At 40.1% G+C, this 24,017-nt stretch overlaps 1 protein-coding gene across 1 annotated transcript in view; it reads left to right on the forward strand.

The window, feature by feature from the left end:
* The window catches only part of adamts6 (ADAM metallopeptidase with thrombospondin type 1 motif, 6), a 324,888-nt gene that overhangs the window by 205,370 nt on the left and 95,501 nt on the right, over window positions 1–24,017 (forward strand). The window contains exons 13-14 of the mRNA XM_048554806.2: window positions 13,202–13,347; window positions 18,471–18,534. Coding sequence (XP_048410763.1) covers window positions 13,202–13,347; window positions 18,471–18,534 — 210 coding nt within the window. The remainder of the gene's footprint in view (window positions 1–13,201; window positions 13,348–18,470; window positions 18,535–24,017) is intronic.

The following is a 24,017-nucleotide window of genomic DNA, read 5'->3' on the forward strand; positions in this document are numbered from 1 at the left end:
ATGATCCCAAATGGCAGAATTCAAGAAAGAGCAGAGAATTAGCCTGGTATCCAGGCAAATACTTCCATCAATCACCGCCCACTGATAAAAGGCTGACTTTGAGAGCATTGTCCTTGCTTTAATCCAATGTATCATGTTGGACCTTTCATTTACATCTTGCTCAAATTTCAGCACCGTTGTAATTGTTCTGGAAAATTGGACATTGGGCCCAAACATGCCATGTTATTAAATTACAGTTATGTCTCATAACGGTCCTTCAAAAGTAATTGATTTGTTGATTATGAATTGCTTGATATAAATTGAGACTGTGATAAACTGTTGTATAAGTCCAGGATTTGCTTCCTTTGCAACAAATATGCATTGAGATTCAATAAACACCTAAATCCTTTGTAATTACCTGTAGGATAGATGAGGCTTTATGACTCGATTAGTGTATTTTTACAGTGAAGTGTTCAGAGACTTTTTACAGTGAAATTTATTGTAAAATATAAAAAAGAGAAACTGTCAATTGTTAGGGTCATATTTCTTAAATTACAACAGTGACCATGGACTAAATTTTAACTCCTGAAAAACAGGTGAGTTTGGGAGTGGGGGTTGCTGCCAGAGGGTAACGTACAAGAGTCTATAACAGGCAGTGATCTGACTTACCAGAGAAGGACAAGAGGTGGGTAATCAATTTGCTCATGAGAACCAAATATTGTAATAGTTTCTTGACCTCAGATTGGTAGTCATTTTATTTTTAACTCACTTTGGCTTGGAAACCCAGCGGCTCAAGGAAAGAAGGAAGACTGAATCTGAAAGGTAAGTGATTTGACATAACAATATAAAAACAAGAAGTGATAGACTATTCAAATTCTTCAAGCCTCTTCTATCATTGAATAACGTAATGGCTGATCTTTTAACATACCTCCACCTCATGTCATTATAACCACTTCCGTTAATTCCTGCAGCATCCAAAAATCTGTCAGCTTCTGCCTTGAATATGCTTCTAATGAATGAGCACCCACAGCTTTCTCAGGCAGAAAATTCCAAGGATTCATAATTATTTACTGGCTGATTTTTAATTCTAGGCATGTGATTCTATGTTCTAATGTCCCCAGCCAGAGAAACCATTTTGCCAGCATGCACACTGTCAAGACACGTAAAGAAATTTATAAGTTTCGATTGGATCACATCTCCTTCTTCAAAATTCTGTGGAATATAGACCAGCCTGATCAATCTTTCCTCATAGGACAACCCATTCAACCATGGGGTCAGTCTAGTGAGCCTTTGTTACACTTCCTGTCAGGATCTTTCTTTCATCTTAAGGTCAGAACTGGGAGGTTCACTGATGATTGCACAATGTTCAGTATCTTTTACAACTCCTGAGATTCTGAAACAGTCCATGTGCAAATGCAGCAAGAGCTGGACAATATATAGGTATATGCTGACAAGTGATACAGAGCATTTGCACAACACGAGCGTCAGGCAATTACCATCTCCAACAAGAGAAAATTTAACCAGCACCGCTTTATATTCAATAGCATTACCATACTAAATTACCCCACTCTCAACATCCTGGGTGTTGTACTCTTTGAGCTGGGGCAGGAGAAGTGTTGGATATAGCAAGAACTGCAGATGCTGGAGTCAGAGTCAATACAGTTTGGAGCTGGAGGAACGCAGCAGGTCAGGCAGCGTTAGAGGAGCGGGAAAGTTGATGTGTTCGGTTTACAGCCTTCATCAGGAATGGGGAGGGGGAAGGGAACTCAGAAATAAATGGGGGTGGGGCTGGAGAAAGGTGGGTGGGATGATGATAGGTGGATGCAGGTAGGAGGTAGTGGAGACTGGTTAGTGGGAAGGGTGGGGCCAATAAGGTGGAACAAAGGTGATCAGATTGTGTCAGGTCAAGGAAGCAGGAATGAGAAGGAAGCTTGGACATGGGATGAGCCCCGGGAGATTTTGAAACTGGTGAATTCTATGTTAAGGCCATTAGGCTGTGAGCACCCAAGACAGAATATGAGGTGTGGCTCCTTCGGTTTGCGTGTGGCATCATTCTGACACCGGAGGAGGCCCAGGATGGACGTGTCACTCAGGGAGTGGGAGGGGAAGTTAAAATGGTTGGCAACCAGAAGGTGTTGCTGATTTTAGCATACAGAGTGCAGATGCTTCGCGAATTAGTCACCAAGTCTGCGCTTGGTCTCATCAATGTAGAGGAGACTACATCGGGAACAACAGATACAGTAGACCAGGTTGGGGGATGCACAGGTGAATCCCTGTCAGATATGGAAAGATTGTCTGGGGCCTTGGATGGAGGTAAGAGGAGAAGTGTCGGGGCAGGTGTAGCAACTCCTGCAGTTGCAGGAAAAGGTGTTGGGTGTGGTGGGGTTGGTGGGGAATGTGGAGCGGATGAGTGAGTTGCAGAATGAGCAGTCCCTACGAAAGGCTGATAGGGGTGAGGAGGGAAATATCTCTCTGGTTGTGGAGTTGGATTGCAGGTAGTAGAAGTGGTGGAGGATGATGCGTTGGATGCAGATGTCGGTGGGGTGGTAAGTGAAGACCGGGGGACTCTGTTATTATTTTTGCTGGGGAGAGGGGGGTTTGAGGGTAGAAATGCAGGAAATGCAAGAGATGCAGTTGAGGGCATTATGAATCAATGACAGCGGGATGTTTGGGCCCTTGAAGTAGGAGGACATCTGAGATGCCCGGGAGTGGCATGTGCCATCTTGGGAACATATGTGGCAGAGGTGGAACAATTGGGTGTAGGGGATCACATTCTTGCAGGAAGGTGGGAGAGAGGAGGTGTGGTAAGGTAGTCAAGGAATTTGGTGAGTTTGAAAGGGTTAGACTGTGCTGAGATGGAGACGGAGAGGCCCAGGAAGGGGAGGGAAGTACCAGAGATGGTCCAGGTGAATTTGAGGTTAGGGTGAAAGGTGTTAGTAAAGTTGATGAACTGTTCAATCTCCTCATGGGAGCACAAGGCAGCACTAATACAGTCATCAGTGTAGCAGAGGAAGAGGTGAGGAATGGTGCCAGTGTAACAGCAGAAAAGGGACTGTTACATATATTCTACAAAAACCCGAAATGTTGTCTTTCTTGCAGAAAAGTATTGACAATATTCCAGATGTAAAGTCTCTGTATAACGATTTTACTCTTAAACTCTATTATGACAGCCAACGTGTCATTTCCTTTCCTAATTTCTTGCTGTACCTGTATACGATTTGTGTACTAGGACACTATGGGTCGCTATGAATGCTAACGTTTCTTCATCTCGTATCATCTGGAAAATATTTTGGAGTTTCTTTTCTCTTCTTAGTGGTGAACCTTACATTTTCTAAACTATGTCATCTAGTGTGATAACACAAACTGCACTGTCATTGTCTGCATTACAGTCTTGGAGCAAATGTGGACCAAAAACTGATATCCAGAGTTGAGGTGAGAGTATGTCATTGTCAGAGACATTTGACAGAGTGTGGCATCAAGGAGCCCTGGCAAAATTGAAGTTAATGGGAATCAGGAGGAAAACTCTCCACTAGTTAGAATCATACTTGGCACAAAGGGTGTTGGTTGTGTTTGTGGAACGTCAGTCATCTCAGCTCCAGGACATATCTACAGGAGTTCCTCAAGGTGGTGCCTTAGACCCAACCATTTTCAGTATCTTCATCAATGATCTTTCCTTCATCTTAAGGTCAGAACTGGGAGGTTTGCTGATGATGGCACAATGTTCAGCATCTTTTTCAACTCCTGAGATTCTGAAACAGTCCATGTGCAAATGCAGCAAGAGCTGGACAATATCCAGGTACATTGCTGACAAGAGATGTAGAGCATTTGCACCACACAAGCGTCAGGCAGTTACCATCCCCAACAAAAGAAAATTTAACCAGCACCGCTTTATATTCAATGACATTACCGTACTAAATTACCCCACTATCAACATCCTGGGTGTTGTCATTGATCAGAGACTGCACTGGACTAGCAATATAAATGCAATGTCTACAAGAGCTGGTTAGAGGCTAGGAATACTACAGCAAGTAACTCACTTCTTGGCTCCTCAGACTCTATCCACCATCTGCAAGGCACAGGTCAGGAATGTGATGGAATTCTCCCAATTTACCTGAATGACTGGAGCTCCAATAACACTCAAGAAGCTTGACCCATCCTGGAAAGGTCTGCTGTCTTGAGTAGTAACCTCAAACATTCATTCCTTCCACCGCCAATGCTCAGTAGCACTGCTATGTACGATCAACAAGAAGCACTGTAGAAATTCACCAAAGCTTCTGAGCCAGCACTTTCCAAACCCATGACCACTTCTGTTTAGAAGGACATGGGCAGCAGATGTAAAGGAACACTGCCATGTGTAAATTTCCCTCCAAACTGCATACTACCTTGATTTGGAAACTTATCACAGTTCACTGTCATTAGATCAAAATCCTGGAAGTTTCTCACTGGCAGCATTGTGTGTCTACCTACACCAAGTACATTGCAGTAGTTCAAGAAAGTAGCTCAAAAGACAGCTAAGGATGGGTGATAAATGCTGGCCCAGCCAGTGATGCCCACATGAATGAATTTTAAAAAAATATATCTTGGTGATGGATCCTGCTGCACAACATGGCATCAATGTATAATTTTACAGACAATATGTTAGAGATAATTAATGAGGGAGATGTTGAACTTAAAAGATTACCCAGTAAAAATACACTGTCAGTGACCTGTGCAGTACTAACTATTGTAGTTGCTCTTTGCAAAGATATTCAGTGCAACTACACAACATGCCATATGTGACAGGTGAATGTGGTGACTAAGTATCAACTTGGTGCAATTTTAGTTGAGCCCGTCTGGGACAAATGCTCTCTTTCGACACAGTGCAACTTGAAACAATGTTAATCAGCAAACATGGTGTGGAACAGGACTGAACTCATCATTTATGAAGACAACTTCATTAAACAATCAATTGTTGCAAGCAATGAAAGGAGGAACTGTATGCAGAAAAAGAAATTGAAATTATTTATTTCGCAAACTAAAAAGGTATGGCAATTTTTTATTCTTTAAACGTTTATAGATTTTGATGAGTACCTAATTTTCACACAATTTGAAAAAAATGATATTTTGAAACAACTTGCTAAAGATTTAAATGGTACTCTCTTGGTTTCTCTTTTGGTACAGCTGGATATCTATTCGATGACCATTTTGTTTCTCCCTGCTCCATTGCCTTGTCACATGTTTAGGAGTGTCTGCACAGGAAAACTTTGAACTAAGGTAATTGTAGACAGTGACTGAAGGAAGCCAGTGAGTGTGATCCCTAACTGATGCCCCTGCTTAATTCTGTCCAGATAAATATCCTTCCTGGCCACACTGTGTTATTTCTCGCTGTTATCTAACTTTCCATAATACTTTTCCTGTTCTCTTTAACATTCTTACTGTTTAGCTTCACTATTGCTTATGTTGCATTATGCACTTGTGTACTTTCTTTTAATTATTTGCACACTGTAATTTTTACCTTTTCAATTCTTATTTATCTTTTGTTTTGTTATGAGTGTTTCTAAATGCATATTGTATGTTCACCTGGCCCTGACTTGTTTGTTTTCACAGATCCCTTCTTAAAGGCTCAATACCTTTGGCAGACGCACAGGGAAGCACTTGCTGATACAAATTCATCATTTAATGAAGAAGATCATGAGGGAATTGGGATGCTTCCTGGTTTCTTTCTGAAACGTAGACTGCGTACTGACAGAAGGCTGCACTTGTGGTTCTACTGATTGCAAAATGAAAGGACATTGAGGCATACAAGCATCAAAGAAGACTTTATGAGTTATACCAGAAAAAAACTAAATGGTAAAGCAGGAAACTTGCAGCGAAGCAAACTTGAGAGGATGCATCTTTTTGATGATGCCTGGAAATTTATGATATTGCTGTGCCCCTTCATTCAGTGTATTTGCTAACATACACATTCCAACAGAATGAAAGATGGTGAAAGCCATTGTGCACATTCAGAAAAATTCTGAATGTCCCTCCCCATAGTACCCCGGTATAGAACTCAACAGTTTCTCAGTTATTCCCCTAGTCAGTTTTGGCACATAATCCTCACTCATTTAGAAAGCCTCACAAAAGAAGTCTGAATGTTGTGGTTGTGGCCCTACCGCTGGAGTTATTAGCCTTACATAGCCTGTGCTATGTGATAGTGAGCTGTTACTGGGTATTTAAAGAACCTGTCTGCTTTATGTGGTAGATCCACTTTAATATGCCAATCATATTTCTTTCATTCCTATAGCTCATCAGCTTATTTTCAATGAGATCAGTGCCTCAAAGCTGGTCACCTTTTCAAGGCAAATATGAGGCTATAACTCTTGCTCATGCAGAAGTTAGGATTGGTCATTTTATATGACAAAGTATTTCCAGTGTATTAATATCTCCCTTCTTTCTTGCAACTGGAACTGGATGCTACATCCGAAGTATTGTTTGATCAGAAGACTATAAAATATAAACACTGCATCACCGGATTTTATGTTCTACTGTTTGGGCGTGTAGTTCAATATTCTGTTGATCTTAATGATCTTCCATTCCCACTTCCATTTTGTGTTTTATGTTCATGGTGGTGAGCATTGCTGATATTTGTTGTGCATTTCTCACTGCCTTTGAGGAAGTGCTTGTAAGCTGCCCATTTGAACTGTTACAGTCTTCGTGGTGTACATAAGATAGGAGTTCCAGGTGTCTGACCCAATGACAGCAAATTATTTCTAACTCAGAAAGCTGTGTGATTAGGAGAAGATCTTATAAATGATCACTGCCCCTTGTGCCTACTGCTCTTGTCCTGCTAGGTAATAGAGTCTGTAGGTTTAGAAGGTGTTTTTCATGGAGATAGCTCCCACTGTGCACTGGTAGTGGTGAGATTAAATGAATAAGGTCCCAATCAAATCAGCTGATTTTCCTTGAATACTGTTGAGTTTTTTTGATTAGATTCCGAACAGTGTGGAAACAGGCCCTTCAACCCAACAAGTCCACACTGTCCTTTGAAGCATCCCACCCAGACCCATCCCACTATAACCCACACACCCCTGAACACTACGGGCAATTTAGCATGGCCAATCCACCTAGCCTGCACATCTTTGGACTGTGGGAGGAAACCGGAGCACCCTGAGGAAACCCACGCAGACACGGGGAGAATGTGCAAACTCCACACAGACAGTTACCCGAGGCTGGAATCGAACCCGGGTCCCTGGCACTGTGAGGCTGCAGTGCTAACCACTGAGCCACCGTGCTGCCCTAATATTACATAATAATAATAACAAATAATAGTTTCCTAATAAAAACTGAAAGAACTGCAGATGCTGTTGTTCAGTAACATGACAGAAGTTGCTGGAAAAGCTTAACAGGTCTGGCAGCATCTGTGAAGAAAAATATTGAATCAGTGTTTCATGGCTGGTGACCCTTCACTGGACCTGAAACAGATGCAGCCAGAACTGCTGAGCTTTTCCAGCAACTTCTATTTATGTTACTGTTGAGTTTCCTCATCTGTTGTTGGATAGATATTTTTAATCAACCTGAGCGGAGATGTTAAGACATACCTCTGTAGCCGTGTGGGACTTGAACCCAGGACTTATGGCTCAGAGGGAGGGACACTACCACTGCGCCACAACAGATTTCCTACGTTGTTATATATGCACATGTAGATAGGTGAAATGAGTTATTGTCACATTCTGTTGCAGTGCTGATGACTTCTTTAAAATTTATTCTTTCCTGGTGTATGGGCAACACTGGCAAGGCCAGCACTTAATGCTCATCCTTAGTTCCCTTCGAACTATGTGACTTGCTTGGCCTTTTGTAGAGAGCAACTAAGGCTGCGGTAAATAAATTCTCTATGGTGAAACTACAGGTTGTGAGGAAAATGCAGGAAAGTGAGTGTGTGGAATGTCAGATCAGCTGTAATCCTATTGAATGGCAGAGCAGGCTGAAGGGGCTGAATGGCCTGCTCCTGGTCCTTTTTTTATGGTCTTAAGTGCCAACCACATGGCTGTGGATCTATCTACAGTCATGTGTTGGCCAGACTAGGTAAGGATTGTAGATTTCCTCCCGAAAAGAAAATTAGTAGACCAAACTGGCTTTTATAACATCAGTAGTAGTGTCAGGGTTACTGCTACTAATACTAGCTTTCAACTCCAGATCTATTCATCAATTTAAATTCCACCAATTCCGTGATGGGATTTCAATCCATATCCCTAGGCATCAATTGACAATACCACTGCAGCACTATCTCTTTACATGCTTTCACGTTCTGCGTAGACTGATCTAGAACCCTCCCTTCGTCATGCATTCAACTGCCCTATTCTCCTACTTCCATACTCGCTAGCACATGGCAGTGCGAGTAATTCAGAGATTACAACCTTAGAAGTCCTGACTTTTAATCTATTGCCTAACTCCCTGAACTCTAATGCAAGACTTATATCATTGGTCCCAATGTCTGCTATGACCTCTGACTCATCACTTGCCCCCTTCAAGATGCCTGACATCCCTGACCTTGGTCCAGGGAGACAGCACACTATACTGGAATCACGCATGTTGCTGTAGAAATGCCACATCCTGAATACTGTGTCCAATTCTGCTTTCTGAGAAATGACGAAGACATTAAAGCACTTCTGTTGGTACAGACCTGCAAGACCCTATGGTCATAAGTCTGAGTTTTGAGGAAAGACTTGATGATTCTTGTGTTGTTCTTACTGGAAAGGAAGAAGTTTGGAGTTTATCATGTTAAGGCATGTAAATGATCAAGATAAATCTGAATCATTATTTTAAATTAAACAATAAGAACCATCAGAAATTCAGACTATAAAGTGGCAAATTTTGAACTTCTTTATTTAGAGAGTCATTACCCCTTGGGAAATATGTATTATAGAATGGTGGAAGTAATATTTGAAAATTATTTAAGGTATTATCAGGTCCAAGAATGAGGGAATCAGGATTGTCGCAAATTAATGTACAGTATTAAGACCCAAACGTAATTTGTAATTTAACTTGTACTTCCCTTAAATGTTGCTTACATTTGTTATATATCTTCATTTATCTTCTTTCAGTTTGACTACTTTATTTAATATTTTTCTTTTCAATGCGATCATTTACTTACCTTAGATATTCTTCATTTCTGCATGTAGTGACTATACTTTGTTTCCTTACAATTATGTAGACGTTCTATATTTAATAAATTTGCTTCTACATTTAAGGCTGTCGGTTTGATCTATTTAAGTTAGCAACCTCCTTTTAGCAGTTTGTTAGCTCTTTGGCTTTGACAGCGCTTCCTGAAATCTAGACTAGCCTGTGCTGCTCTCAAGACTGTGCTCACTGTAACTATATAGTCTTGCCTCTCTTTCTAGTGACTCACCCTCTTTAATCTTACCTCCTTGCATCAAAAGATCGTGTTATCCTAAAGATTTAGAAGCCTTGCCTCATTACAGATCATCTTTATTATCAGTAAAGTCTATTATCTATCCTGTTGCACCACAGATCTTTGGTGTCCTTATGCCTAGTGCTGATTGTATCTTTTTATTACAAGTATTCATTCACAGGAGGCTTTCTGGAAGCAGCTATTAGGTTCACTAACAAAAAATAATCCTGAAAAAATATAGCTGTTTTATTGGACTAACTATTTTAGGTTTTTCACTTGTTTCTTTGGTATTTTCTTCATTTGTTTAACACACCTTAATATTAGGTATCACTAGAAAAATGGAAAATAAGTAGATGAAAATGTGAGCAGTTTAGAATATTAATTTGTCACTTTATGATTGCTCTTAATCCCATGTTAGCAACTTCTCATCATATGTCTTAAATGCCTTTTGCAGGAACATTGTTAGTTGCCCTTTGAAACAATTTAGGTTATCTTAGTAATTTCCTTAGTAATTTGTTGCATATGTCTGTTATCTTTTCTATAAAATGGTCCTGTGTGAATTCCCTACTTACATCTGAGATATTGCACTAAATTCAACATAATTTGCTTGCTTAAAGCCAAGGCCATGCTTTTAATAAGCATGCACATACAGGAACTTTTTCCTATTTTGTGAAAAAGAATTTTTGAAAAAATTTTCTCATTATTGTGTGATAATTATTACTAAAGATAATTGTATAAAATTATTTAAATTGCAAATGTTGTTTTCTTCTGAGAGGTAATTGAGATGGGCATTTCTTTACGGAATTTTAAATTAATCAACTAACAAAAGTCAACAGTTTTACAGAATCTTAAACATATCATGTGAAAATGGACACTCATTTTCTTTCTGAAGAGAGAAGTTATTGTAAATGATAGCTGATACCAATTTGAAAAGGATTTTGGGTATCTATTGTTTGATGCATATTTTACTTTTATACTATTATGTGGAATTTAAAGCTGCTACTTATTAAGAAAATAATTTTTAAACAGATATGGTACCTCTTTATGAATGGACCAAATCTAAATATTCCAAACTGAAGAGGCATGTTAATTCCATGTGAAGTATTTTCAGTTAAGGAACTATGTGGCTCAGGGAATCACTGTTAAGCCCTAAACTTCATGTCTGATACCAGTTCGGACTTATGGAATTAAAATGTCTCTGCTGTATGCGCTGTAAATTAAATATAGGTTGGCAATTTTAAATTGGCACGGTTTAAAAAAGGTGTTAGCCAACATGCAGAATTGATTAATATCGAGCATTAAATTGGCAGTGTCACTGAGAGAAGCTATGAGTTGAAATGGAAAGTTGAAACATTTATATTGATGCAATAATAGATTTACTTCAGAAATTGGGCTTGGGCATTGCGGAGTGCATTTTGTTCACCATTCAGATGTGTAATATCTAACTTATAATTTCTTGATACTGACACATGACAGTCTTGTAAGAACAACAACACTGGAAAGGAATATCAATATGCAAAGGGTAGAGGGAGGCAGGGGGGAAAAGGATGGGCGGTAAATGTTGGCCAGTCAGAAATGCTGACATCCCACAAGTAAATAAAACAACAGTAAACACAGGTAAATCTGGAACAGGAAATAGGTAAGCATAAGTTAGGTTCAGTGTAAGATTTTGTGATGATGAGAGAGATCTGACTGAAAGAAGGGTAGCATTGTATGTTAAACATTCCTTGTTACAAGCTGTTCAGAAAAGATTGGAAAGGAAGGAGAAGAGGGAATGATGTGGTGTTAATTAGGGAAAACATTGCAGTGTTGGAGAGAGAGGATTTTCCCAAGGGATCAAGGACAGAATCTGTTTGGCTGGAGCTAAAGAACAAAAAATGGTGCAATTACATTGCTTAGTGTAGTCTACAAGCCATCAAACTAATCAGAAACATGTCGAGGAACAACATTTGAAAGGAAATTAGAGAGAAGTACAAGGATTGTGGAGTAATTATAATGGGGAATTTTAATGATCTGAATATAGACTGAGTAAGGAGAAATGCAGGAATTATGATAGGATGCTTTGGTAATGTTTGTTTTACAACAATTCGTTTCCAGGCCACTGAGGAAAAAAAGACAACATTAGGCCCAGTTCTTGGGTGGACCAAATGGATCAGGTGTCAGTGGGAAATTATTTATCTGGTCACAGATCAATATATCATTAGGTATAGGTTGGCTGTGGAAAGCAACTAGGAGTGTAGAGTAGGAGTAATTAACTCAAGGAAAACTATAACACCATAAGACATACAAGCAGAGGTAGGCTTCTCTGCAATTCATTGAGATCATGGCTGATCTGATAATCCTTAACACCACTTTTCTTCCTTTTCCCATAACCCTTGATTTCATTCAAAACTTCAGTGGGGTAAGAATGGATGTGGGACAGATAGATTGGAATCAAAAGTTGACAGGCCAGACTACAACTGAAACCTGGGATTCAGTTAAAGAAGCGAATAATTTAAATAAATTCCAGGTATATTCCTGAGAAGGGGAAAGGCAGAGCAAACAAATCCAGAACTCACTGGTTGATGAAAGAAAATGGTTAAGGTGGAGCAGAAAGTAGATGTAATTGAGAAACATATTGAATATAGAAGGCTCAGAGGTAAGTTAAGTTTGTTGTTGGAGAAGCTATTGCAAACAATTATGCAGGATAAAATATTGACGTAGGGAAAGGTGGATTGATTTGCAAGAGATTAATAGTTTAGGAACAACCAGCAAGGATGTAAAAAGAGGAATGTTTGACTAATTTACTGCAGTATTTTGAAGAGATAGCAGAATAGGAAAATAAGGATAATATTGTTAATGTGGTGTACATGGACTTTCAAAAGACACTCAATACAGTTTCACACAACAGACTTCTGAGAGATAATAGGAACTGCAGATACTGGAGAATCCGAGATCACAAGGTGTGGAGCTGGATGAACACGGCAGGCCAAGCAGCATCATAGGAGCAGGAAGGCTGACGTTTCAGGCCTAGACCCTTCATCAGAAAGAAGTTAGAGATCTTGGATTAAACAGGACAGGAGCTATATGGATATAAAATTGACGCAGTAATGGTAAACAGAGAATAGTGGCCAATAGATACTTTTCATGCTGGAGGAAGGTTTACAGTAGAATTTCCAGGAGTTGTTTGAGATATTTGTTTCTCCTGAGATAGGTTAATGAGCTAAATTTGGAGTATGGAGGCAATTCCAAAGTTTATGATCCAGAGAATGACAGCAGACTTTCTAACCAGCCTGCCTTGGCACTTGCCTGCACTCGCTGTCTACAGTCTGAAGTTTTTTTTATATTCACTGACTGGGATGTTGGGTGTCACTGGCCAGGCCAGCATTTATTGCCTGTCCCTTGTTGCCCTTGAGAAGGTTCTGATAAGCTGCTTTCTTGAACTGTTGCAGTCCACTGGAGGTTTACCCACAATTCTGTTAGGGAAGGAATTTCAGGACTTTGACCCAGCAACAGTGAAGGAACACCGATATATTTCCAAGTCAGGATTGTGAGTGGCTTGGAGGGGAACTTTCAGGTGGTGGTGTTCCGATGTATCTGCTGCTCTAGATGGAAGAGTTTGGCAGATCTTACTGCATCCCACCCCAATCTCCCAGAAGTTAAATCTCAACCTAACTAAGGAAAGCCTTCCACATTGCAAAATTTCACACCTTGGTGATAAAAGTCTGGTGCTACTATTTCTGCAAAAATGGTCTGTATTTAATACATAAGTAGGATAGGGATTCTAATTAATATATTATTACTTGTAATGTGTCAGACTGTTCACTGCCTTCTCTGTTGAATAACTAATTTTGCAATTCTGGTCTCTTACAGTGGTGTTATCAAGGTGAATGTGTTCCTTTTGGTACCTGGCCTCAGAGTATAGATGGAGGCTGGGGACCTTGGTCCATATGGGGAGAATGCAGTAGAACATGTGGGGGAGGAGTCTCCTCATCTCTGAGGCACTGTGACAGTCCAGCGTAAGTAACTAAAGTAAGCCAGAGCAAAAAGATATATTTGACAACAACCCAATAACTTGGTTTCATATCTTTTCTATGAAATGGAGCAGAATGAAAAGATAACATTAAATCAATGAATATTAGTATTCAATAACTCAGGGCTAACGCCTGTGAATAAAACTGTTTATCCCATGGTTATAGGCACAGACGGTAGATAAACAGCACAACTTGGATACTATGCTGAAGGCCACTACTTCTAACAGTGAAGCAGTTTACAAGATCAATTTAAGTGTCCCTATGTAATCCCTTAGTAATAGTACTAGGAAGAAAGTGAACAGTTAAGTGGTGATGTGGTGCCAATTCAGCCAGCTGATTTATTATGGTTAGCATCAAATGATGGAGCAGACTTGAGGGACTGAATTGCCTATTCCTGCTCCTAGTTCTTAGGTTTTTCTGTGAGAGGACTGTTTCCTTAAAGAAGAGTCCATGGAGGGGAGATTTGATTGGAATATTTAAACTCATGACGGGTCTTGGCTGGGTAGATAGGGAGGCACTGTCCCTACATGAGGAAGGATCGAGAATGAGAGGACAACAGTTCAAGGTAATTTGTAAACAAGAGCAATTGAGAAATGAGGAGATGCATTTTCTTGCAGCAAATGGTTTAAAATATTGAATGCACTGCAAAGTGTGTGTTGGAGGAAGGTTCAATCAAGGAATTGAAGAGCGAATTGGACTGTTATCTAAAAGGATCTCAATATTACAGGGAGAAGAAGCGATGTTTGGTGATTTGTTCATTTGGAGAGCTGGCACTGACAGGGCAGGCTGAATGGTCTGTTTCTGTACTGTAACAGTTCTGAGATTTGGTGATCAAATGGAATTTGAAATTAAAACTATTGATTCAGTTTGGCTATTACAGGATTACTACCAAGTGCCACAAATTAAACTCACACCAGTGAGTCATGGCTAGCATGAAGCTCAAATGTCAATATATGTGAAGCTGGAAAAGAACAGCTGGTCAGACAGCATCTGAGGAGAAGGGAAGTCAACATTTCGGGCTGAGCTCAGAGCTTCTCCTTTCTAGATCTGCAGGGGATCTCTACTGTTCTTTGTCCCCAGGAGGATCAACACCCTCAACAAATGTTGTTTTCTCCACCTTAAGTTCTGGCCTGAAAAGTTGACTTTCCTGCTCCTCGGATGCTGTCTGACCTGCTGTGCTTTTCCAGCTCCACATTTATTGATGGTAGCTTCCAGCATCTTCAGTTCTTACTGTCTCCATGAAGCACAGATGTCTCCTCTCAGAAAATTAAGCTTCAATTTTTTATTGATGTCCTACTTCCGGGGTCAAAATGCTTTACTGAGAAGTCCTCTTGAGATATTTTCTGGCACTTCTTTTGTTTTTGGGGTGCTACTTTTCATTCTCATGAGTGTGACAGTGCTGTGGCTTTAAGAGGTTATTTTGTCCTGGTTTTCTGAGAAGAGGCTATAAGGCAGAAATACCGAGCAGTCTACCAAAACCACTTGAGGAAACAGCGTGGGAGGCTTTGGTTTTTTTTTAACAGCCTGAATGGGTGTGGCTGGTTCTCACAGATCAGGATTTCTGGGTTTTGGTTTTTCAATAGCATCAGAAGCTGTTGATGGGGTCTCAACATAGTTGGAAGCTTTAGTAGATGTCTCCTGGCTGCTACTCTCTCTGAATGTTCTCTTTTTTCCTTCCTGGATTGGAGAACTGCATGTGAGAATCTGTTTCTGAATTTGCCTTTTTGCCAAGGGATGTGTTTATGGCATATTACTGTATTGGAACAGTTAATTAATAACAGTTACTGCATCTATTATTTGGTTAAGTTTTCCAATAGAGTTGCCATTCCAAATTCTTCATTCTTATGTTTGTATTTTAACTACAGTGCTTAAATAAATTGTGTTTTTGCTTAACATCAAATATTTTGACTGGTCACATTGCATCTGGAACATGATACTTCACGTTTGCCTTTAAAATAAGAAAAAGTTAAGGCCTACGCGATCTTCTTATAATATTCTGAAGGAGTCTGGTCTGGTCCAGTTATGTAGTAACAGCACCCCCTATACTAGTCTTGCAATATGGGGTATTTTGACTCATACAAGAGAGGGATTTGGAAAATCCAGCATTATAATTGATACTTATCAACTCTCCTTCAAATTTCAAGCTATAATATAACAGAAAAATATTCATTTCCTAGACACCACAGTATTTAAATTGGTACAAGACAATAGGCATAAGGTAGCAAGAAAAGCATTTTAAATAATAACTGATACACACGTCTACATAATAAAAGAAAGAGCATTCTAAACATATGTTCAAGATTGGTGAGGTCACAACTAGTGCATTTCTATTGTATATTCATAAACCTGGAATATTTTAACTCGGTAGTTACTTCCCAGTTTTACTGCATCTCGGATCTTTATTGAGCCATTGACACAGTGTTCATTACAACATTAATGTTATCACATTTTTTTCAAGTTCCTGAACATACGCAACAGTCATTAACAAGTATTCTGTTATCCCAGTGATTTAAGGTTTTCTTGGATCTCAGTTAGCTGAGTACAGTACACTTTTGGTGTCAGGTTTATAACTGTTTGCAGCCTCCCCTCACTTTCTTTTGTAGCCTCCTACTCTCCCACACTGATTGCGCAGTGTCCTTCTTACCCAATGCTCTTTGCAGCATCCGTCTCTGTCCACCCCAAAACCCTAAAGGCAACTTCCTACTCCCCATACCATTTTGCAGTGCCAACCTCCACTCTCAACCTGGCAGACAGAACTGGCTAAAGTTGGCTCCTTGATCTCAGTAAAATCCTCCATTCCCGGTGACTCCCTCACTTCCACTCCTTACTTGGCTAACCGTTCACTGTTCCTCCAAACACAGGTAGCTTCTTTCCTGCAGGTCATGGGTGATGACTCTGATTGGAGGAGCAGCTCTTCACCATTTCCTTCCATGAAACTTAGAGACTTTGTCAGATTGTTCATCCCATGATTAAATTTTCCTAGATGAACTGCGGACTTGTAGAGATAGTTTTGTGCTCCACCCGTGTTTAACTTGAGCATTGTCCTACTTCAAAAATAAATAACAGTTATTTTGTATGTTAGCAACTCGTGTACAACAGATTTTATTCTATAGCTAAGGAGAACAGAGTGACCAAACCTTTTGGTGCATAATCAAAGATCTTGAGAGAAGTAAGAGTGGAAGGAAAGGGGATTGAGAAATTACTGGAGGGTTCCACTATATGGCTAATCTGGGCATGATAGAAGGATCACAGCAACTCTGGAAAAATGATGTGGGTTTTGATTGTGCCATTTCTACTGAAAAACACCACTCAAGCTCAATCATTACATTTTATGTACAATTCGAAGTAGGTGTGTGCCAGGTGTGGACTTCGAGCAGAAGAGAATGGTTAGAAGAGAGTTAATGGAGATGTTCAAAACCATAAGCGGTCAGGGCAGATCAGATGGAAAGAAACATTTCTGATTAGTGGAAGGATGAAGAAGCAGAGAATTCCAGTTTAAGGTGATTGCCAAGAAAACCAAAGGTGACATGAGGTAGATCTCTTAGATGCAGTGAGTGTTTAAAATCTAGAATGTACCGCCTGTGAACGTGGCTATGGGAGATTCAACCAAGGGGTTCAAAATAACCAAATAAACATCAGAAGACAGAAAAATTGTAGGCTTCCAGGGAAGGGACACCAGCTGAATTACTTGTGCAAAGAACTGGCATGGACAAAATGACTTCCATTTCCATTCTAATATTTATAGTACAATATTTACAACAACTCTAATTTAGTGCATCCAGCTGTGCAGTCTAAGCTTAAAAATAGTTAAAACATTTTTCTGTTTAAATTATCTTTTTTTCCTCTATTGGTCATTCACTGATGGAGTCAACTTGTTTTGCCTTTTATGGGCTAATTTTGTCACCAAGATGCTGAAAAAGTGGATTATGTGACCTTTCCAAATTCAGTAATGTTTGGATGCCGTCCTATGGGAAATTCTCAAAGCAGTTATGCAGTCCAAAGATTGCAACAAAGAAGTGCGAACCTTAAAACATGAAAATCAGGAGGCAATAGAGTTAGAAAAAGTGAACACGAGAAAGTGACATGCAGAGATTTTGGTGGTGAAGGGGGAGGGAAGCTAATTTCAAACTCTGACAAGTGTGTAAAATTGAGAGGGTGTATAATGGGTGACTGACACAACACTGCATTTTTAAATCTCCACCAAAGTTGAAAGTTACACAATGTGATATAGAACCTGGGAGAGATTTTGAATTCTTCTAGCACCCATAATTATCGGGAGAGATTTCTGAAATCATCTTGCCATTGCTGTGGTCACCAACATTTTGCTAAAGTCCTCAAAATCTGCAGCTGCTTGAAGCAAATAGATCGCTATTTGCAGTATTTAAAACATCATATAATGATAGGAATATAAGACACTGATGCCATTTTAATATGTAACTGGGCACGCAGTGTTCTAAGCTTGACTTGTATCTGCAACAGCTAAAGAAGTGTATAGAAGTTAAGTACTTATTTACTTCTGTGGAATTAAGAGAAGCTGTACTAGTCCTCCAGCTTCCCTCAAGGTAACTGGCCCGGGGCATCTGTTTTACGCTTGTCTGTTGGCCCTGTTTAAAAGGTGGGCCATGTCTCAAGTGAATTAGATAAGTCTCCCTTAGTAAGATTCCTGTATTCGGCAGAACATCAATCAAGTATTTTTCACAGGGATGAAAGTGTCAGGAGTTATGAGCTTAGTTTGATAATGCCTTTTCTAAATTATTTTTTCTGGACTTAAAAGAATACCCTTTAGCTGGTCAAGATTAAATGTTATCCAAATTTTAGTTTTAGTAAAACATCCTTGTGTTTATTTTGTCAAATAAAAACGGTTCTTTCCCGAACAATTCTTAATTTATATACCATTCTAGCCATGAGCAATGTGCTGCTACTGCTAACAAGGGTGTTGAAATGCTGCCTAACGTTTCAATGTATTTTAAGTGATTGTTCAGACATTTTTATCCTGGCTGTGATATACTGAGCACAGTTTCAGCTAAAATTTGTTAATCTCTCGAGATTTATGTGACAAAATGGAATGCTATTTCTTTAATCATTATTTCTTTCAACTTGTAAAATAGGCCTTCTGGTGGTGGGAAGTACTGCCTTGGAGAGAGAAAGCGTTATCGATCCTGTAACACTGACGTAAGTGAACCTTTAAAGGTTACTGGCAATGGTAATGGATGAACATGTAGTTTACTTTTACAACTGTAAAATCCTCCAGAGAAAACAACTGTTCACAATTAAATATAGAAAGTTCTGGAAATGTACAGCTGCAGCCATAACCTGCATGAGAAAGATACTTTTAATGTTTCTCATGGGACTCTTCCATCAAATTTGCTCTGAAGAAGACCACCCTTTGAACAGTAACCCGCATTTAACTTTTAGATATTAGCTCACCTGTTATGTATTTCTGGGATTTACTTTTGAACTTTTAGATTTCCAATGTACATGGCTTTTCTTTTTATCCTTTTACCAACATTAACAATTTGTATTCATTTTGTCTTCTATTCAGAACATTTCAGAAAATATTTTCAGAAAATCTCTCAACCCTCAGTTCCGTGATGTAGATGAGGGCTTCTTCTTCTTCTTCCTTTCTGAAATCGATGATCAGTTCTTTAGTATTGCCGATGTTGAGAGACAGATAGTTTTCATTGCTCCACATCACAAAGCCCTTCATGTCCCTTCTGTATTTTGATATGTTGTTGTTAGATATCCTTCCCATAGTGTTGGTGTCATCAGCAAACTTGCAGATGGCATTAGTTCTGAATTTAACAACACAATCATAGATGTACAGGGAGTACAGTAGGCACTGAGGATGCATCCTTAGGGGGCCCCACTGTTGAGTGTTATTGTGGAGGAAGGGCAGCTTCCTATCTACATTGGCCAATAGGTCGAAAGGTGAAGATCCAGTTGCAGAGGGCAGAGCCAAGACCAAGTTCACAGAGTTTTGAGATCATTTTGGAGGGGATAATGGTTTTGATGGTGGAGATGTCGTCAACAAGCACAAGTCTTACTTAAGTGTCTTTATCATCCAGATGTCCCAGGGATGAGTGCAGGGCTAGGGATATGGAATTTGCTGTGGACCTGTTATGTCAGTAGGGAAACTGTAGGGGTTAGAGGCAGGTTGGGAGACTGGAGTTGATGTGGGCCATGACCAGCCGATCTAAGCACTTCATGATTATTGAGGACAGAGCTGTGCGGCGGTGGTCATTAAGGCAAACTGCATGTGTTTTCTTGGGTACCTGGTTGGGTACCTCCACCAGCTGGTCCGCCCAGGATCTGAGTGACCCAGCGGCAGTGAAGGAATGCCAATATAATTCCAAGTAAGAACGGTGAAGTTAAAGGTGTTGGTGTTTCCATATTTCTGCTCCCCTTGTCCTTTTAGATGAAAGTGATCGTGGGTTTGGAAGGTGCTGTTTAAGGATGTCTGGTAAATTTCTGCACTGCATTTGTGTATAGTATACTGTACTGCTCCTGAGCGTTTGTGGTGGAATAGAATGGCTGCACAGCATTCTGAAGAGGGAGGAGGAACAGCAAGAGGCCTTAACCAATTACATGGTTTGAAAGAAAAGTGAGATCCGAACTAAGGAGGTTATGATGGAGATGTGTATATTGTTAGTTCAGCCTCAGAGCTGTGTGCATTTCTGATCATCACACTGTAGGATGAATGTGATTTCACTAGAGAGGATACTGAAGAGATTAACCAGGACATTACCTGGGTTGGAGCAATTTAGCTATGAAGGGAGACCAAATAGGCTGAGGTTCTTTTCCCTAGATTGGAGAATGCTGAGGGGAATTCTCGCTGAGGTGTAAAAATCCTTAAATTGGATCTAATGCATAAAAAAGAGACCAGGAAGGAATTGGGAAATTCTGGACTCAGTATTTGAAAGTGAGACTGGAGAAGTGAGGGGCATAGATTGGGAGAAACCTTTTGTGAGGGTCACTAACCAGGGGAACAGCTGTAATGTATGGAGCAGGAAGTTTAGAGGTGATTTGAAGAACAATTTTTTTCACCCGATGGATGGTGCGTATCTGGAACTTACTGTCTGAAAGGGTAGTAGGAGCAGGAATGCTCAAGACATTTAGGAAGCGTTTAGATGAACACTTGAAACACTATAGCATATAAGGTTATGGACTGACTGATGAAAAATGGATGAGAGTAGATGTGTGTTTAATCACTGGTACGTGCATGATGGGCTGAAGGTGCTTTTTACCATGTTGTAAATCTCTGATTCTATTAGGGAGTTAGTTTAGGAAATTGAAAAGCAGGACTTCAAAAGGTGGTAATCTCTGGATTGCTCACCTTGACAAACAGTAGTGAGTATATGAACACAAGTATACAACAGATGGATATATAACCAGACAGATGGTGCAGAATGGAGGGCTTTAGATTCCTGAGGCATTAGGATCATTTATGAGGGAGATGGGACCTATACAAGTTAGATTGGTTACATCTGAACAGGAAAGGAGCTAGCGTCCTTACAGGGAGGTTTGTTAATTCTGATGGGTGATTTTAAACCAGATTGGCAGTGGAGGATGGGACCCTGACGAGAAGTTCAGAGCGGGGAGAAGCTGAGAGGAAATTAATAGTTAACACACAAGTAAGTGATTCTGTAAGCCAGAGAAAACACAGGCAAGATTTTTTTTTAAGAAATGAGTTTAGCAAGACTAAACTTAATACACTGAGTCTGATGAATAAAGCAAATGAGCAGAGGGCACAGCTAGACAAGTGGGATTATCATATCGTAACTATAACCAAGTCTTGGCTCAGAGACGGGCAGGGTTGGCAGCTCAACAATCCTGGTCAAAGGATTATTAAATGAGCTAGAGTGGGTTCAAAGTGGGTAAATACGCAATTGCATTATGGGCCTCCAAACATATTAAGAGAGATATAGAGGATCAAATGTGTAGTTACCTTTCAAAGAACTGTAAGAATAATAAGCAAATAATAGTACTCAGTAGTTAAAAAGGATTTTAACTTCATAAATATTAACCAGGATTGTTTTAGTGTGCAAGGTAGAAGAGGGAGCAAAATCTTTAAATTGGTACATAATAGAAAAGATGAACAAGGAATGGGAAGTTCTGTACTCAGTATTTGGCAATGAGACTGGATAAGTGAAGGGTGTATGAGTAGTAGGGATTTTTGGAGGTAGTGAACCATAATTCAGTCAGATGTAGGATAATTATGGAAAAGGATAAGGCTAATTTTACCAAGATAAGAATTGATTTGGTCCATGTAGACTAGGAACAACTAAATTAAATCATATATGAAACGATGTAAGGGCAATGGAGGGCATTTTTTTAAAAATTCCCTACGGTGTGGAAACAGGCCCTTCAACCCAACAAGTCCACACCACCCCTTGGATCATCCCACCCAGACCCATCCCCCTATAACCCCCACACCCCTGAACACTACAGGCAATTTAACATGGCCAATCCACCTAGCCTGCACATCTTTGGACTGTGGGAGGAAACCGGAGCACCCGGAGGAAACCCACACAGACACAGGGAGAATGTGCAAACTCCGCATAGACAGTCGCCCGAGGCTGGAATCGAACCCAGGTCCCTGATGCTGTGAGGCTGCAGTGCTAACCACTGAGCCGCCGTGCTACATTCAAGGAGGAAATAGTGAGTGTGCAGGGAAAATATGTTCCTGTAAAGAGAAAAGACCAAGGGGCTTTCATGGTCCACTATAAAATTACACCCCTATGTGTGGAATATTTCTCCCCCTCAATGTTTCCCAAACCTATTTGGAAGCAGAGAATGCTGGATATCAAGGGACATTAAGGTTATGATGAAAAAAGAGGACTGTTTGTAGACGCCAAGGGCTCAATGGGGCAGAGTCTCAAGATGGGTATAAAAAGTGTCGAGAGAGCTGGAAAAGGAAAGGAAAACAAAGAGAGCACGTAAGAAATATTTGTTGGGTGTAATAAAGGAAAACACAAAAGAGTTTTTAAATGTATAATGAGTGAGAGAATAATTAGAGAAGAATAGTCCCATTTGGAGCCAAAGAGGTCATTCATGTAGGTTGTCACATCATTTTAATGTACAACACTCTCCATTGAACCAGGGTTGATCCTCTGGCTTGACGATGTTTGAATGGAGAATATGCTGGTTCATGAGGTTGTAGATGGAGTATAATTGTGCTGGAGTACAATTCTGCTGCTATTGATGGTCCATAGTGCTTCATGGATACCTACTCGTGAGTAGCTGGATCTGTTGCACTCAAAAGGTGATGGGAATCTGCAACTCACTGTCTTAAGGGTCATTCAGTCATTAACTCTTGCCACATTTAAGCAGTGTTTAGATATTTATTTGCAAAGTCATAGCTTCGAGGACAATGATAATATTGTGCAGGTGGAAATCAATGCTTTTACTAATGGTGCAGATATGTAGTCGAAATCTCAGCTCAGGATAATATATGGCAACAAGTTTGCAGACAGCCTGGTTCAGCCTGAAAGACTTCTGGAGAACTCAAATTGTGAGTTATGATTTAGCCGGTCTCATTTGGACCATGATTTCAAATTATTACAACTGATGATAATAGAGACCAAGGGGCTTTCATGGTCCACTATAAAATTACACCCCTATCTGTGGAATATTTCTCCCCCTCAAGTTTCCCAAACCTATTTGGAAGCTAAAATGTCACTCTGTTAACTGTGAGTAATGGATTTGCAGCATAACAACTTACATCAGAGGAGAGGAGGCAATTCTGAAATTCCTGAAAAATGTCAGGTATGTTTGTAACACCTGTGATCAAAACCTTGCTGTTGGATTTGTTTGAAGTGACCAGTGCTTAACAATTGCAATCAAATCAAATTGATCCAAATGAGTTCAATAGATGTGAATTGGATCAGTTCAGATAAATCCAAAACAATGTTAACGGTCATGTCTGTTGGCACAGGCCGGAGAGGATTGACAGTGGTACTATCTGACGAGCACTATGTTAGAAGTAATATTTGATGGCATTAGATTTCAGTAACATGTTTTGTGCAGTGTTTAAAATGGTATGTAATCTTGGCTCAAGGGCCCCCACCCTACTCCACCCTCTACACCACAAAGCTTTGCACCATTGTCCTGGCCAGTGCTGGTGTTACTGGAATCTCAGAGCTGTTGGTCAATCCAGGTTAGACAGCAACTCTATCAGGCAGAACTTCTGTTTTGAGAGAAGTCTCTAGGCAGTGGAACATTAAATGGCAGGGGGTCTGCTGTGATCGGCTAGAACACTTTCCCTGTGGTGTGTGCCATTTGCAGCTACCTGCTAATAGCTAAACTGCATCTTTAGTGATAGCTGATCTTAGATCACATGGAAATGGAGCCTATGTTTTGAAAGTTCTGGAGATGTCTTTCTTGAGCTTCTCCTGTACAATGTTTGTGTGGATTTTTAGTTTTCACTAATGTGACTGCAGATTCATATCTGTCAAGAACACACAGTGCCAAGAACACTTCCTCACAAACTCCTTGAGTAGCAGGGTAGCAGCAATGCCCACTGTCAATTAAAACAGATTAAAAACCATCTGAAGTGGAAACTTAGAATCGGATGCTAAGGCTTGATGATTCATTGTAGTTTCTCGTCCACATTTGCAAACAGCCCCGTAGAGATAACTGTGAATTTCTATAGTGCC

Source organism: Stegostoma tigrinum, chromosome 1, assembly GCF_030684315.1.
Source record: "Stegostoma tigrinum isolate sSteTig4 chromosome 1, sSteTig4.hap1, whole genome shotgun sequence".
NCBI classification, from domain to species: Eukaryota; Metazoa; Chordata; class Chondrichthyes; order Orectolobiformes; family Stegostomatidae; genus Stegostoma; species Stegostoma tigrinum.